Source organism: Acipenser ruthenus, chromosome 40 (genome assembly GCF_902713425.1).
Source record: "Acipenser ruthenus chromosome 40, fAciRut3.2 maternal haplotype, whole genome shotgun sequence".
NCBI classification, from domain to species: domain Eukaryota; kingdom Metazoa; phylum Chordata; class Actinopteri; order Acipenseriformes; family Acipenseridae; genus Acipenser; species Acipenser ruthenus.
This window is the reverse complement of record NC_081228.1, coordinates 3,988,192-4,005,999: the sequence shown is the minus strand read 5'-3', so window position 1 is coordinate 4,005,999 and position 17,808 is coordinate 3,988,192. Positions and strand designations below refer to the sequence as shown.

Here is a 17,808-nt window from a genome sequence, read left to right as displayed (position 1 = left end):
AGATGAAGTCTGGTGCAACACAGCCAGCCAGTCCCTCTGAGAGCAAGAGGATTAATACAGCTGACCCTCTGCCCAAAACCTCTTACTGCAAGAGGGGAGTGAGAGGGTTCTGAGAGTACACCATCCTGCAACGATCATCACTTCCAACTGGAAACTTTCAACACTCAGTCATGCACAGACAAGGTTTTGGATCATTGACTAATTTACTCTCCAATTTAAACACTATGAGCATAAAATGTATTTTGGGTGAGTAAAATGCAACATTAACTTGAAGCTACAATAAATACAGTACTTTAATGCTAACATATGGCTTACGCATTAACTACAGCCTTCCATTTTAACTATATTCAAGGCAATGAAGACAAAACGGTTGTCTGCTTGAATTGGATGGATTTACTCATATTAAGTTGCTTTATGTATCTGAGTGTGGAAAGGTCAGGGACTTCAAGACAACATGGGTGTTAGCTCTTGTCTGTCGTGTCTGGCTCCTAGCTCTTGAATCCGACACTCACTTTATAAAGAATGAACGTCTGAGGGACCGGGCGTCAGCTGAGCTCATTGAGCAGCACGCTGGATTTTACACTGTCTGCATTAACAGGCGACAATGCAGCAGAGGCGCGCACAGGACTAATGCAGGGGGAGCAGATGAGTTTTCAAAAAGGACAAAATCAGAACGGGCTGGGGGTTGCAAAACTGTTCTGATAATAACATGGTTTTAGAAATAGGGTTGGAGAGCTTTTTTTTTTTTTTTTTTTGCAGATGGGGCTTACCTAAACGCCTCGATGATGTAAGAGGTAACCAGGGCACCCCCCTGGTGGTTGGTGGGCTGCCACGTCAGAGTCACGCTGTTCCGCGTCACGTCCATAACCACTGGCTTCTGAGGAGGGCCGGGGAGCAGATTTGGTTGTGAGGGCTGGGGTACCCATGGGGTTCCGCTTTCTAAAAAGAAAAACAGAAGGTAAAAAAATAAATATTTTTACAACAGGATATTATCTAGATTTTGTGTTTATTTTGTATATACACCATTCCCCGGGGAAGGTGGTAAAATCCTTGCTTTTTAATACCAGCCTGTAAAATGAACATCCAAATAAACTGTTATGTTAGCGCTGGGTACAGGGTAAGTCTGTATTTTGCCCATTTTGAAACATTAGCTCTTGATGCTTTTAACTTGAAACATTTCTGATTCCCCAATGCTACCCCGATTGTTCCCGTAAAAGATCAAGAAAATCATTTATTTTCCATCTGCAACATCAGCGAAACTCCACAGACTCAAACACTGTCTAGGGGATCCTCGTCTGTCTGCATGTGGTTCTGGAAATCAATAGCGATAGTTTAACCCATTAATGTGGGGCTGCACCTAGGGTTACCAGACATCCCAGGAAAACTGAGGCCATCTCAATTTTCAGCCTTAATTTCCAGAAACAGAAACAGTGTTAAATCGCCCCGGTTTTGCTATTGATTTCACTTTTTTTCTTTTTTGGAAAAAACTGTGCTCAGCAAGTTAACAGCAGAGTAACTGATTAGATTGTGTTAGCGCCATTCAAAAATAAACAATCTTATGGTTTATTTATTTAATTCTGATTATGTCTACATTACATGTTTAAATGGTAATAGCTGATCTAGTGTTCTAATCCAGCTACATTTAACATGTTTTGATGACAATAGAAAGAAAACAAAGTGTCGTTATGATGTGCAATAAATACAACCCGATGTTTAATTTTTATATTATGATTGTGTTATGTTATATACAGTTACTGTAACGGCTTCAGAGTTGCTACAGTGTCAATGGATCCTCTCTGGATCCTCCGGATCCCCTGTGCTTACCTTGCACTGTGAGGATCCCACTCCAGCTGGTCTCCCCACTGGAGCTCAACGCGATGCAGGTAAACATTCCAGAATCGCTAACCTAACAAAGAGAAGCACAGGTAAACATTCCAGAATCGCTAACCTAACAAAGAGAAGCACAGGCGAAACATTCCAGAATCGCTAACCTAACAAAGAGAAGCACAGGCGAAACATTCCAGAATCGCTAACCTAACAAAGAGAAGCACAGGCGAAACATTCCAGAATCGCTAACCTAACAAAGAGAAGCACAGGCGAAACATTCCAGAATCGCTAACCTAACAAAGAGAAGCACAGGCGAAACACGCCATGATTTCATATTCCTATTACATAATAAATGTGAAGATTTATTCCAAAGTATTAATGAGGAGAATAAAAAAAGGATTTGAAATGGGGGTCTCCCTCCCACACAGTACAGTATTAAGATAAAAACACAATCAAATATGCTAAGATGCCAGACCGTATCAAACAGTACTGTCCAGTCAGAAAGAAGTACAGTCAGTCTATTCATACACATTTCTCATTTTCATCTATATCTCACAAAAGAATCATTCATTCCAAAGAGGGACCAAACTTTATAATAATTCCTGGTTATCACCCAGCTGTTCTGGAATGGGAGTCTTCTCTTCAAAGGATTTTATATAGAAAGCAATGAAAATAGAACATGCTGATGAGCATTTCAGTGACGGGCTGAAAACCCCTCAGTAACAGTATTATCTCGATGTCTGGTATAAATGTTTAGTAGTGCTTCAGTTAAATGTGTGTGTGTGTTAACTGGACCCAGCAAAGGGATAAGTTTGAGCCTTGATTGAAATACTTAATTTCCATGTGAGAATGTGGATGGAATGGAGAAAACTGTGGGAGTTAATTGGTGGACCAATCAATCAATGATTCAATTTAGTTTAAATAAGGCAGATGTGTATAAAAGTCTTTTAGAGGCTGGGGCTTAGGGAGTGGGCCTCTGCCAAAAAGCAGCCAACCACTGAAACTTGTTATTATTTGTTAAAAATAATTTGTTTTATTGTTGTTAAATAAAAGTGCTCATTAGCATCACTATTTCATTGGAAGCCTCATTTCCTCTTGGCTGTGTACACAAGTGGAGGGTCCCCATAATTGCGTACTGGAAATATTTGCAAAATGTGTGTAATATTGGGTTATACCCAAATGCAATCTGAAAGGTCGACAGAAAGTTTAGACCCTTTGAGTCTGGAGCAGATTGGTGAAAATACAAGGCAGTTATCATGTGCACCATGTAGGGTTTGACAGATGGACGGACAAACAGACAGACATGTGAATGCAATCTGTGCATAAGGTCCACGTTAGGAAAGATTGACAGTACTGTCAGCGAGTTGTGAGTATTGACCTTGGATGTAGAAATAATGACATTAGCATATTGCTGTGGTCATCGCTGGCTAGGGATTCGAACGCACATAGATTAGCATTCACATGTGTTGCACGAAGGAAACAAATCTGAAATGCACAGTAAGAGAGAGAGAGAGAGAGAGAGAGGGAAGGGTTGATTAAAATTTTATTGCGTGGCTCTGTGCAAAAACAAGGATTGAAATTGCTTAAAACAGTGGAAGAGGTTAGGACTGTCAGAGAAAGAGATCTAATGAAGCTGGCAGCTGACTGAGTAAACAGCATATTCACTCCTCACAGGGCCAGGAACTGCACAGGTTCAAACACTGTCTGGGGGATCCTCGTCTGTCTGCATGTGGTTCTGGAAATCAATAGCGACAGTTTAACCCATTAATGTGGGCTGGGCTGCCCCCCCCCCACAAGCTTTCCTACAAATGGAATCTGTGAAGCTGGCCGGCAGCCAGTTGGTCAAGCCTGTTTAGCATGGGTGTGCCAGCCAGTCTTATGTTCCACTTCACGGATATGGTGAAATCTTAATTACACCAGTCGACTCAATTCCAAGATAACATGTGACGTTAGGTTGGTCGAACGTTGCGTTTGCCACGGTTCTTTCCCTCCTTTCCCAGGAATAGAACTGACCTCATTGGAAAGACTCTCAAGCACTGCTTCAGCCAATCCCGTCTCCCGTTAACGGCAAACGCTAAATGGGAGATGCTAGTTGGAGGGTTGCCCGCACAGAGAGAGTGTAGCACACGTGTGTGCCGGGTAAAGCAGCGGGCACTGGTACATTATTCACGGCCAGCAGCACTGGGCCGCGCGCTAAACAGCTCATTAAAAATTGATGTGGGGGGAGTCAGCCGGGGTTGGAAGATTTTGATTCCCTCTCTTGTTTCCTGTCTTTTCCTTGTCACATTCTCCCCATGGTGGAGCAAAGCTAATGCATCTTCGGTGTCCCACAGAGCCTAATAGCATCACTTTCTAGAGCTGCAGACTTTTACAGCGGTGTAATGCCCAAAAGAGCTGTCAGCCGCCGCCAACCAAGCCCCCCCCCCCCACACACACACACACACATACACACTGCAAGCGGGTTAATGGTCTTGGGGGAGGGGTTTGTTAGGTTGGACCAACAGCCAGCTAGGAAGACTTTTTATACAAACATAGAGGAATAAACAAATAGGGTTTTCAATATACTGAATAGACACTGACATGGGAAAAAAAACAAACCTGTCTGTAATTTAACTAACATTTCCTTTTGGTGGTGCTTTAGTTATGTATTTATTTATTTATTTATTTTGGTTTATCTGTTATCTTTCAGGTACCTGTAGGTTTGTGATCTGCAGGGTTCCGTCCTCCATCAGGCGGATGCGCTCGTCGTTTCCCAGAATCCTCTGCCCGTCCTTCTCCCATTGGATGCTGGGCAGGGGGTTGCCCATCACATGACACTGCAGCTGTGCCCTGGTGCCCAGAGCAAGCGTCTGATTGGCTGGTCCCTGGCGAATGATTGGGGGGATGCGGTCTGATGGGGCTGAAAGCAGGAGAAAGGGATGCGATTCAGCTGACGGGGTACAGAAAATGATGCAACGATGACGTGAGTGGAGCATAATTGTATCTTACACAGCACCCTATATGAATAAGAATTACTAAACAGTGTAGCTCATCCTAACATGATTTCAATCACATACAAACCATGAAGAAATTCCAGATAGCTGCATCACATCATTATACAGATCTACTCCATATCTATCTATAGAGAGAGTACAGAGTAGAACCAGATGCTGATGTGATATATTCCCTGTGTTAAATTGACTGTCTACTTGTCTCTAAATACCACTTTCAAACAGTCCCCAGAGTGGTCGTTATTGAAGGTTTGACTGCAGTTCATTGTTTTTTTGTCAGTGTTAGATGATCAGAAAGGGCTGCTCTCTCTGACCATCTTAAAACCGGCACTAGTCATGGCTGAGATATCCAACCGGGTGGTTTTTAATAGCTTTTTCTTTCAAGATTGACAATGTTTTTTTTCATTTCTTTCCTTATTCAACACTCTCCAAGGGGACTCAGGTTAAAGTATCCGTCTCTTTAAATTAACGCATGTCTCAGCAAACGGCCTAATCCCATTTCAGCTCCTCTGGCTGCCCGCTTGTCTTAAATCGATCTCCGAGAGCCTCAGACAGACACATGGCTCTCTGCTGGGGCCGAGCAGTTATGGAAATACCAGCATGCGATTAGCCGTAAGTAAAAAGCCAATTAAAGGGAGGTATTAATTTATTACTCTAAGATGCATTAGTGCCTCAGATGGTCTTAACAAGTGAGGCACTAATTAGACCTGCAACTCACTCCTGTGTTTTTTTAAGGGCCGCTGCCTGAATGAGCTATTCATTTTAAATGGCCTGTTCACTTATACTTCTGAGGTTTTACAAATGGTCTGTGTCTCCATAATATAATACTGTGTCTGCGTTTCAGAAGACAGTGATGCATTCGTGCAGCAGTACTTGATTTAAAAAGAGTCTTTATAAACCCATGAAGAGGTTACTGGGTTAACCATTTGTGTAGCCCTGTATTAAGCGAAGGCGTCGGACATTTGCGCACATCCTTGTTGTATGTTCATACTGACGTAGGAGCTGATTTCACATTGTAAGTAATTTTGAATTATTTGGAATGGTTGCTTAGAAGAATTAATGGTGCAAATGGTACTGATGTTTTAGTATATTGTTACACAACTAGTGAAACAAACATGTTGCCCCTTTGTTTTATAGGGGTAGTATATTGCTAATCTAAAGTGGCATATTGATAATATTAAACTGTTACAAATACCACTAATTGCTAATGTTACTATACAGTAAACTGTCCTACGAAATCATGTACACGTCAGACTTACAGTATAACTTCCTTAAGAGCAGATACGGTAGCTGTTTGCTGTTTTCCAGAGAAACAGCTACATTTTTGACTCGTGTTCATTCCAATCAGACAGGCAGAGTCAGTCAGGTTCTGTGTGGGAAGGTATCTAAAGCACAGCTTCTATTTCTAATAATGTACAGTGATTGTGAAAGAATCGGATTAACGGTCATGCATGTGTCAATTTGTATGGCACTCGCAGTAGATGTGTGAGAGGCAGTGGGGGTGGTATTGCCTGTGAGTGCATTGACAGGGTCGAAGTGGCTGGAAATCAAGGCGTAATGAGTACTGACTGCACTGGGGCAGCGGCTGCCCATTCCTCATTGAAAACAGGGCACGTCCAACAAGCAATTTATAAAAACGAGTTGCGAGGTTTGTCCCTCAGGCCGAGATGTCCTTCACACTGCAGGGCTAAGCCTATATATAACACGCTAATGTGCTTTTACACAGCAGTCCGCAGGGAAAGGAGCTTTGGGGTTAGTTTACTGTTTAACCCCCCCTCCCACAACCTCCTTGTAACTGGATTGAAAACCCATCAAAAAAATATAACTTTTTCTTTTTTCCCCAGCTATTTTAACCAGCTTTCTACGCAAGATAATAACAAATAGTCTTGCATAAAAAAATGTTTTACTCAGCTTGATTTTTTAATTGGGTTAAAAAGAGAAGGCACAGGAACAAAAAAAGATCTAAACCGCCCCCGTTTCTCTCCCCTCGCCACCCGTCACTCACTGTTCTCCACCTCCAGGAGGGCCTTGGTCAGGATGCTGCCCGCCACGCTGATGGCCTGGCACATGTAGTAGCCCGAGTCAGCAGCCTGGACTCCAGTGATGGTCAGCTCTCCGCTCAGAGACACAGAGAAGCGGCCTGACTGCTCCGGGGGCTGGCTGGGGAACCACAGGATCTGAGCACGCAGGAAAAAAAAAACAAAAAACGCTGTGAGCTAGGAGCAAACGAGACACATCCCTGACAGCACTGGAGACTGTCTGTCTGTCTGCCTGTACAAGGATGGATTAGGAGCCAGGAGATGAAGACTGTCTTTCTGGCTGGAGGGCGGGGGTTAAATGGCTCATGGTGTGTGTGTAGAGGGGGGGCGGGGGGGGGGGGGGGGGGGGGGCAAACTCACTTAACCTCCCCAAGTCTCAGTCTCGCCCCAGATGCCAGACTGAAGTAGGACCCCACTACTAGAATTCAAATATAATACTGATGGTGTGATTGCTATCAGTATGAGAGGGTCGAGATGAATCACTGCGGTTGCTCTTAAAGGATTTACAAGGACTAAGGACTGACATGGCATCTTTGACTGGCTATCAGAACAATGTGTTTGGATACATTGACACACACTGTCTTGTCAGATCTGATGAGTGTGGATAAGGTATGGGGGTGGTGGGGGTGGTCAGCAGCAGCCTTGAATCGAGTCACTGCCGATCAAAAGTCAGAGGTTAGAGCCTTATTCTAAAAATAAAAAACAAGGTGAGAAGGTTATGGTAAAGAAAAGAAAAGAAGAAGGCGGCTGGAATTCATTCAGCATTCCAAGCCCCAGCTTTAAGAATCCACCTAGAATGTCCATAATTCCATCATTCCAGGCTTTGAGTCGCCTCTGGGCAGAATTCTACTTGTCCATTACTGTCGGCTTTTATAACTGAATACTCTCTTTCTTAGTCAGTCAGAGACTATATATAGCAGGCTGCCAGCCTTTTGTACATGAGAAACATACTCTATAACACTCCAGCCTCTCTCTCTCAGTCTACTGCTGTTGATAATATACAACTGGTATCCACTCCCCACGCCTGACTCTAACATCCAGTCACTCCAAACTCCTTTTTAATCATGACCCAAAGGACACTATAGCTGGGGATGGCAATATACAACCCCTAACCCTTACCTGGCTCCCCTCTTTTTGCCAGAACACAGCGGGAGGGGGGTTTCCCTTGGTGCCGCAGAGGAATGTGACGGTCCGCCCATGAGCCACGATTTGGTCCCGCGGGCGAATCACAATCTGGGGAGGGACTGTGAGAGAAGGGGACCCTGTTAGTCACGGCTAGACCAGTACAGGGAGCAGGCTAGTAACTGAGGCCCAAAGCATTCTCAAAACCTTTTACTCTAAATCAGAAAGGAAAAGTTACCTAACTCAAAAAATAAACAGAGCAGACAGTTAATGTATTTTAGAATTAAAATTTCTATGGGAAAATAACTGTGCAAATAGCAATTCTTTGTAGTAAAAATAATTCAAAATCTTGCTTGTAGGTTCTTTAAGGAGTCTCTTGTCATTCCCTTGTTAAAGAAAAAAAACACATCTATCCTGGGTATCCGGGCAATTCCGTGTGGTGCTGTCAGAAACTTGAGTGTCTGTATTAATGCACACGAGCCTGGGGGCTGCTGTGAGCGTATACCCCCTAGTTTATCAGATCAGAACAGAGAGAAGCGGTGGGATTTTGAAGTAGCCCTCGTTAGCGAAGGCGCTGCACTCCAGCACTGCACCCTGCCCTTTTCAATAAGATGATCAATGGTGTGGGTTTTCAGATGTTAATCTTCAGGCCTTATCTCCCCTCTGCCTCCCAGAGGCATCATTACAAGACAGAACGCAAAGATCTGCCATGTAGAGCACTTCCAGATACCCACCCAGAGAGGCTGCACCCTGTGGTGGTGGTGAGGGTGTGTGAGAGAAGGGGAGAGGGTTGCTATCCATGCCTGAGTTGCTGCCCCCTCACCCCTGTCTCCCGAGCCACCTGATTGCTATTGATCAGCTTGTGAGCAATTGTCTATTTCATGGCGATCTGAATGCATAATTCTATCACCTTTCACCTCTAACTGCAAACTCGCCTCCTCTGCCCCTGTACCTGCTCCTCCTCTCCCTTTCACTCATAATTAAGAACACATCGAAAGACACACAGGTCACGCACGCACACACCCACATGAAAATGAAAATACTAAGAAGACAATCAACTGTATAATCTACAGCGTTTCTGTTTCTGCCCTAGAGGATGATATCCAGCTAAGTACATATTTAATTTACCATAATTAGCAAATGGAGCTTTAGTAAGCCGAAAAAACTCATTTATTTATTCGTTCAATGCATTGCTATGTATTGTGTGTGTTCTTCAATATATATAGACTACAGTTATAGCACATTATTGAACAGCACAGACCCCAGCTATCGATCCCTCTAAACCCTGCTGATGTTGGTCTCTTAAAATTGAATCTTTGAAATACAGATTTAAAAAGGGGGATTGTCTAGACTTTATGAACAGAATATCAAAACCATCACTCCCAGTGCTGCATTACTTCCAGAGGGTTTCTTGTTATTAACACAGCCCTGCTGCTTGGCTGGCAGGTTTTGAAGCACACCTGTGAGTGATTACACATATTACACATCTCATATAGAAGTGAGTCACTGCAGAAACGATGGCCAGAGGTCAATCTCGCCCTCACATTGGGGTCAGCGCTGTAGGAGCTCTGATCTCCATAAAGTGACCTCTCTACTTGGTGACCTCTCCAGCCAGGCTCATAAAACCACACTAATCCCCCTCTCCAATCTGCCTGTCACTGACCCCGGGCAATGGGGTAATAGATTATTTCGCATTCTCCGCACATCCCATGCAATACCGGACTGATTATACAGCAAGAGGGGTACGTAGAAAATAATAATAAAAAAAGACATTTCGTTGAATCGCTTGTCAAAGAATTTCTATTTATCTGTGTTTTAACATGCAATAGTGGACAGCGATCATGTGTTTCAATGCAATCCTATGTGGGGAGATTCACTATAAACACAATGGACGCTACAGAAATGGATATTGAACTGCATGTACAATGTGTGCTTGAAGGACAAGGGAAACAGACTTCATACACTAGCCCGGGACTACTGTTTTTCTCAGTTGTATAAGGTACTTATAATAATCTTCCTCAAAGAGAGGGGTGGTAGAAAACACTTTATACAAAATGTGATGGATAATCCTGAAATTGAATTCACTGTGCCAATGACCCCACTTACCAGAAAAAAAAAACAGCGATTAAATCCAAATCTGCTTGATCACAGAACTTTGCTGCGGTTGCTAGGCAGAGGATTTGTAATGAGGCATGCTGGGATAGTGGAGATCATACAGTGTAACAGATGTGCACATTCTGCCCCTGGGCATGACGACCACATACTTTGCCCAAAGGTTAAAGGATCTAGCCATATTCTGGAGTTGTTCTCATATACGTCCAAGTCTTACTGCCCTAAATTCCTCATAGCTGGCAGCTCTAAGAGACAAATATAATAGTCTAGGTCCCCCACAAATATTACGGATTCTGAGAAGCATCGTAAAGCACTATAGAATCAGGGTATACATGGTAAAAACATAGTTAAGGTGTGGTGTTTGTTTTATTCAATTACATTACCAGTAAAAAAAAAAAACGTGTGAAATAAATGAGCAGATACTGTACACAACAGTAACAGATCAGCTTCACTGCTATCTGTACCAATCCACTGCACTTTATTTCAGTCCAGTGCAGCTATTCATTATGTGCTGTATGTTTTTTTCCCACAGCTTTAAAGGAAAACCAATCCTCCGCAACTCTCCCTGAACCAGGCCAAATCACTGTCTCAATTAGACGCTAGTCTTCCAACAGAATCTAAATATAGAGCCCATCAGCTGACAAGGCAGCTTCAAATCAATTTAAACGATGTAAGATTGAGGGAAATAAATAAACCAAAACCCCAGTTACACAAAAATGTGAGGAAAACACATTAGGAGGCCTCTGATATCACCCTTTTTAAAAGACACGGGGCCTTATTTAAAAAAAAAAAAGCTTTAGAGGAATTCAGCTCTTAATTTATCTGGGCACTTTAGACTCCTGGTGTCCTACATAAAACCCACTGTTGCTTTGCATTGATTACCTGTCCGCTTGAAGTAAAAACACATGTATTATTTTCACGCTCCTTGCTCTTTATATGGGTCCTCAATAACCCTTTAAATGTAAATGAGAGATCCCCACTAAACACTGACCTGAATTCTGTAAAGAGGCAACATCGTCTTTGGGTTTTGAGACTTCAGATAGTCTTTAGATAGTCTCCCCACTATGAACTTGCAAAACGAAATTCATAAAGCCTGAAAGAGCACTACTAAATGATTACAGAGCGGTTTGCAAGGAACATCCCAACATGCTAATATTTTATTAATGCAAACCTTAATCTTTCAACATAAAGAATACATTCTGACATGCACGGATATAAGGCCGGTCTGTTGTGGTTGCTAATGGGGCAGGATCAATGACTTCTGGGGCTAGTCTGAATGTAGAGTTTCAATAAGGATTATACTGCTGCGGCCCCTGTCTCCAGGAGGGCTATGGGACAGAGAAGCTAGCTCTGTTATAAGCTTCTGTAGGGATACCTCTGGTTGTGACTGTGGTTTGGGAATAAGCAGCAAATTCTTTTTAATCTATGGATTTCTTGCACTCAGGGGAAATATTTGTTGCTGTGCAATAAATATGACCTCCCTCCCGTTAGTGACCACAACGGCTTGACCTTATAAATATTCCACCAGTATCCCCAGCATGCACCAGTACACCGATGAGATGAAATGGCTACTTACGGAACGGGCCGACTGGAATGGAGAGAAAATGAAGAGAAAAAAAAAACGTGAGATGGGTTTGATTTGAAAAGCAAAGCGTTTAAAAAAAATGTTTGAGGTTGTGCTGATGTGCCAACGTGGACTATGGCAAATGAAACAGATGTTTGGAATATTAACAAATAAAATAAAAAAATGAAACATTCAATTAACATTCAATTAACTAATATAAAACAATGAATTTGTAACATTTGTTACAGCGGATAAGTCGTAAATATCAGACTGCTGGCAAGCCCAAGGCAATGATTTATCACTGTAACAAATGTACCATTTTCATGGAATGGCCTTATTCCCTAAATTAGGAGAGTACAATTCCAGGCCCTTGGGCTCTTGAGCCCTCCTGCTGTTCTCTTTGTTCCACCTAAACCCAAAATTACTTAATCAAACCAATTTAACCTCCTGACAGGTCTTAATCACTTAATTATTTAATTACACCTTTGAAACCTGAAGGCCTTCAAGGATGGGACTTGTGCACCCCTGCCCTAAGTAGTGCGGGCACTATGCCGGTGTCTTACCATGCACTTGTAGGGTGCCCGACACCTCTGCTTTGCCCACGCTGTTCTCTGCCAGGCAGGTGTATGTGCCCTCATCCTCCGCATGCACTTGGGTTATCTGCAATCTGTTGTCGCTCCGAATTTCAAACCTTAAAAGTGCGACAAAAGCAAGGGTAAGAAAAGTGCTAGAACCGCTGTGCTACTTTGCTTAAATTAAACCCAGATCAATCATTTTGAATGGAAACCTCTTGAGTATTATGCAATCCTGAACATCCTGAAGAAAGCCACTTCCAGTTCTACAATGACGACGTGCTGTGAGATTATGCATCAGTGTATACCGCTTCACGAAGTACACCCCAGGTTTCAGCAGAAGCATGTGGCTGTACATAAAGCAGCTGTGAAATGCTGTGCTACTTGTTTTACAGTTGTAATATTCCCCCATGGTCAGTGCTGGGATGAGGCTGCTTCAGTCCCTTGTCTGGATTCAAACCACACTGCAGTGGGGAAGGCAAGCAGTGTCCTCCACAAGGGCATTCCTACTGCATCGCAAACCGACTGGTGAAGTAAACAACACAGGATGCACACAGTAAATTTCCACTAAGCAGTGCTGGCAGCCTCCGTTAAGAAGTCAGCCTTCTCCTCCTCCTTTGTTGTGTGTCTCACCTCCCCCTGGGCAGCTCCCCCTCCTCCTTACGCCAGCGTGCCGTGGGTGTGGGGTCCCCCTGAACCTCGCACACGAAGTCCACCGTCTCGTCCGACAAGACCACCTGGTTCACCGGGCGCCGCACAAACACTGGCCGCTCTGCAGGGGGCGCAAGAGAACAGGAAGCAAAGGGGTTAATGTCAATAAAAAAGGAAACATTTCCAGAAACAGGCGCTACAGTATGTAGTAATAATTAAGTGTTGTCAATTGATTAGGGGTAATATCTGCTGCAGACAGTACTTTTGTTGATGATAAATAACACAATGTTCTGCTATGTGTTTGATATGTACGGAAGCCCGGTGGGGAAAAAAATGTAGGGGATTATCTCGTACGTACGAGATTTTTTTCTCTGTGCAGTTCAGGGTTTCCGGAAATATGTTATTTGGATTTTTTTATCCAGCAAAATAATTCAAATTCAGATACCCTTGGAGCAGGCCTGTGCTTTGCATTGATGAAGCAGTTAAAAGCTGTCCGATACCCACCAAACACTACCAGCTCTGCGGGGTCGCTGTCTCTCTCCCCCACCATGTTAGTGCCCACGCACACGTACATCCCAGCGTCGCTCTTCCGCGTGTTTGAGATCATCAGCTTCCCACCGCGGATCTGAAAACCACACGAGACACAGAGGCATCAGCACTGCTTTTTACACTGTTTACAATTTTTAGAGTGACCACAGTGACCAAATATTTCTCTGGAGAAAGAGGGCATATAGAGAGTTTTAAATGGGTATCTATCAAAGCTGAGATGAGGGTATTTTATTAATGTTCTGAAACCACCACCCCAGCCCAGGCCCTGGCTCACCGTGATTCGCTCCTCCTTGTCAGTGACTTTGATGTTGTTTTTCTTCCAGGAGATGGTTGGCTCTGGGTGGCCCCTTGGAGGAAGGCACTCCATGACCGCTGGCTCTCCCGCTGCGACCACGACATCACTGGGGGCCTGTCGGAAATCATCCCGGAGGACTGGAGAGACAGAGGGCAAGAGGGGATAGAGATGAGACCAATTACTCCACCTTCTGTACTGCTAGCACTATATTCAGAACAACAACCTCCCTTTTGCTGTGTTGACTTGGGTATTAGATAGACAACCTTGTCTCTTCCAGTCCAGGTCTGTGCTTCAACCATATCCTCAATTGCTATATCGAACCAATAAGCCTGTGATCGGGTTCCTAAAGTACTAACTCAATCGATTAACCGTATAAAACTTGTGTAATGTACTGTGTGTGTGTGTGTGTGTAGCAACTGTGTTGTGTGTCTTGGAAAGAGTTTTCATTAGTTTTCAAATTTTCCTCCAGGCAGTTACTTTGTTTCTTCAGCTTACAGATTTCTCCTCCCCGAGTCCACCTGGAATAACAGGGATCGAAATAACCAGGGCTAGAGAATGGAGCGAGGCTGCATCACTTTGTTCTACAGCCAGTGATTGAAGCAATCGTCTGTTTGCCGGCTTGAGACAACAAGGAATTCTTTAGCAGAAGCCCTGCAGAAACTCAGGAGCAGGGCTATTCCCATAGCTCTCCTGCTGGAGCTAAGATCACCTCCAGCACAATACGCCCCAGGTCAGGTCAAACCAAGTTGCTCTGCCCCTGGAGAGTAGACACTCCAAGTAGAGGAAGCCCCATTGAAACCCCTTTGATTTGGCTTTTGAGGTGGAAGACAGAACTAGCACTGTGCAGAATTGGACTTGGTTCATTTGCAATGTTCAGAGCTCCCAGATGGAATTGAAGGAACATGTTCTCCCACCAATTTCGGAGCAAGAGTCAGTGAGAGGTTGCTTTGAAGACCTCCGCCCTCCTTCTGGTCTCAGTTAGCTCCCTTTCCCATGTTTTGTTGCCTGTCTGTTGTTTTTAACCATCAGGACCCATAAATAATTAACACCTTCCAGTCCGACACGAACCTGATGAATAATTGACAACCAAACCAACCCCTTCTTTCTAACACGCACACAGAAAACTCAGACCTGTCTGACGCTTGCCCTCTCTCGCTCTCTCTCCGCGTCACATTTCACTCACCACATTTCTTCAGGGCTGATTCTATCGACCGTACTCCATCTAAATTCCATTTTTATTTGGAGATTTATCAGATCTGCAGTAGCTGAATTTCTATTACCTTAATCTGTATTCCTCTCTATCTTTTAAATTGTTTGGCTCTGTTATCGCTGTTTCCCCATTTCTGTCAATTTTTTACTTTAATATGAATATTATAGAGGCTTCAAGCAAAAAAATAACCAAAGAAAGGTTCTTGGCCATACAAACTTTAAAATGCTGTAAATTACTGATATGATTGTGATAAATACTTAATATTAAGATTCAGCTTATGCTAATAAAAAGTGTCTCAGGCCCTGCAAACATTATGAGCTAACAATCTCAAGCCAAATAAATTGGTTCCGAATAATCAAATATTAAATATGTGTGTAGGGCAGCAGTGTGGAGTAGTGGTTAGGGGCTCTGGACTCTTGACCGGAGGGTTGTGGGTTCAATCCCCAGTGAGGGACACTGCTGCTGTACCCTTGAGCAAGGTACTTTACCTAGATTGCTCCAGTAAAAACCCAACTATATAAATGGGTAATTGTATGTAAAAATAATGTGATTTCTGTATAATGTGAAATAATGTATAATGTGTTATCTTGTAACAATTGTAAGTCGCCCTGGATAAGGGCGTCTGCTAAGAAATAAATAATAATAATGTAATGAAAAACAGACAATTTTCCAAGAAGTGGTTTTTGTTTTTTTTTTTTTTTTTGGAAGCAAAGTATACGTATGAAGAGGTTGGTTCTGGTTGGTAATTGTCTAAGGGCATTACCCTGTGGCCCCCCGCAATCCCAGCTTGGCTGCAGGTAGAGTCTTTATTGGTATAAGGGGGTTCTCTGCTGAGCAAGAGGTGTGAGTAGAACGCTGTGGAAAGCAGAAATCAATGACAGTCCACTGTACAGCAGTGAAAGACAGACAGGGGGGTTGGTTCATTAGAGTAAATTACAGAGCTAATGTCACCACAATGTCACGGCAGCACGAAGGGACCGCCCAGACTGATTAATGTGGCCCTGTCCTCTAATGAAGGGAAAGCCAAGCGACAAAGCGACCCTTTAATCACGCATGTGGATCAGGAAAATCAGTTTAATTTTTAATGGTTGCTTGTCAACGGGATGCTATTTTGGTGAGGGTCCCAAATGAGGTTGGGGAGAGGGGGTGTACCTTAGGATTTCAGCCTCCTGCTTTTATCTTTGGATGGTTTGAATCGATCACGTGTAAAATCATGTCTATTTTGCAAAAGGCTGAAGTAAGAAACACACTTGTTTCATTATTTCTTTCTTTTTGCTGATTTTATGAAACAGGCCAGGCCTTGGGAATTCAATTACATATAATTTAGACTCCTCCTCAGTAATTGTAATGCCCCTAATTCAAAGTAATTTACTTTCTAATTTATTACGCACAGTTTACTTACAATACCCAAAATCAATACTGGAAAGAATTTCCTTTACTTAAGTTTTTACCGTCAATTTGCCTCTATTAGGCCAATTTAGATTCTTATTCAAAAGACTTTACAGCTCTTTATCCTCATTAGAGGATTATTTTCTTCTAGTCAACCAGGCTCAAACCATTAGGATACACTGCCACCCCCAGTCCTTCAGCCCTAACCTCTAAGCCACACTACCCAAAGAAACTGCCGCTGTTGGCAAAAATAATAAAGAATGAAGTGCCTTTATAGGTACAGAAAACCTCTGTTCACCTGTCATTGTCAATACAAGGTCCATGTGCTGGGTCCAAAAACCCCAACCCTCTAACCACCCCTGAAACTGAAAATGTATTAGGCAAAGGGAGGTTGATTAGGCCCTGGCAATTACCCACAAAACCTTGGGGCGATTGATGCCCTCTGACCCTGAGCTGTTGTCCCCGGGGACCCCTTGTGCTGACTACAAAAAAGCCTGTGTAATCCCCGACAGGCCACCAATCCACTTCAATTAAGGCAGTCCTCCCACCACACTGGAGCTACGGTGGGCTCTCGCTAACGAATCCCTTGGCTAAAAAAAATAAATCAATCAATTTCTCATCTAATACCACGTTAATATTTTAGTAGGGTCTTTTACAGAGTACACAATCAGCTAAAACATCTATCTAGCTGTCTCTTCCGAGTTCATTCTCCATCCATCTGAAGTATCTATCTAGTATATCTGTTCATCTGTTACCACGCCTGACCTGTGCATCTATTTGCATCTATTGACATCTATTGACATCTATTTGCATCTATTGACACCTGTTTATACAGACTGTATGTCACGACATATATAAATATCTGGAGAAAAAATATTGCATTATACAGGAAGTAGACCTCAGATGCAATAAGCAATGCCTGTTTAATAATAATATTTTTTTGTCTATTAAAAATCTGAACTTGCTTCAGAATTCAATTAAACAGACTACAATAGCTGTTTAGTTTTACTCCCATCTAGCAACTGTAGGCCAAAAAGAAACAACTGAATTAATATCGGCTTGTCCGACTCAATACCTCTCTGTACTACATCTGTCACTATGACTGGTCATTTTCATATGCAACCGTTCTGAGACGCTGCAATTCTATCCTTCATTCAAGTCACACATCCATCTTCTTATATCCATCTCAATTGTAAGATCTCCAGGTGTACGGACAGGCTGGCACACAGACAGACATCCAGGACAAAGCAGTGGGGAGTGGACAGTCTCCTCCCAGCCCAATCAATAATCAATAACCTGTAATGTCATGGGGGTATCAGTAGAGCAGATGGATCACTCCCTCTCTCCCCGGAGGGCCAAACGGGCACATTCCACTTTCACAGGATTAACTAACCCGGATCACCCTCCCCATGCCTCGGCCAATCTGCGACATTCCAACAGGGCAACACAATACCATTGATAGTCACACCAAAGGGACCTGGGCTACAC

General features: G+C 43.2%; 1 protein-coding gene across 5 annotated transcripts in view; it reads right to left on the bottom strand.

Annotated features, from left to right (window-relative positions):
- LOC117397216 (roundabout homolog 3-like) overlaps positions 1–17,808 on the bottom strand; it is a 98,301-nt gene that overhangs the window by 11,255 nt on the left and 69,238 nt on the right. For 3 of the 5 annotated variants that reach the window (XM_059009986.1, XM_059009988.1, XM_059009989.1), the window contains exons 3-12: positions 13,701–13,858; positions 13,382–13,502; positions 12,860–12,998; positions 12,218–12,345; positions 11,667–11,678; positions 7,976–8,100; positions 6,823–6,994; positions 4,521–4,726; positions 1,825–1,906; positions 771–939 (exon numbers count right to left, since the gene is read on the bottom strand). In XM_059009986.1, the coding sequence (XP_058865969.1) occupies positions 771–939; positions 1,825–1,906; positions 4,521–4,726; positions 6,823–6,994; positions 7,976–8,100; positions 11,667–11,678; positions 12,218–12,345; positions 12,860–12,998; positions 13,382–13,502; positions 13,701–13,858 (1,312 nt within the window). The remainder of the gene's footprint in view (positions 1–770; positions 940–1,824; positions 1,907–4,520; positions 4,727–6,822; positions 6,995–7,975; positions 8,101–11,666; positions 11,679–12,217; positions 12,346–12,859; positions 12,999–13,381; positions 13,503–13,700; positions 13,859–17,808) is intronic. The other 2 variants (XM_059009987.1, XM_059009990.1) reach the window with 1 other exon arrangement.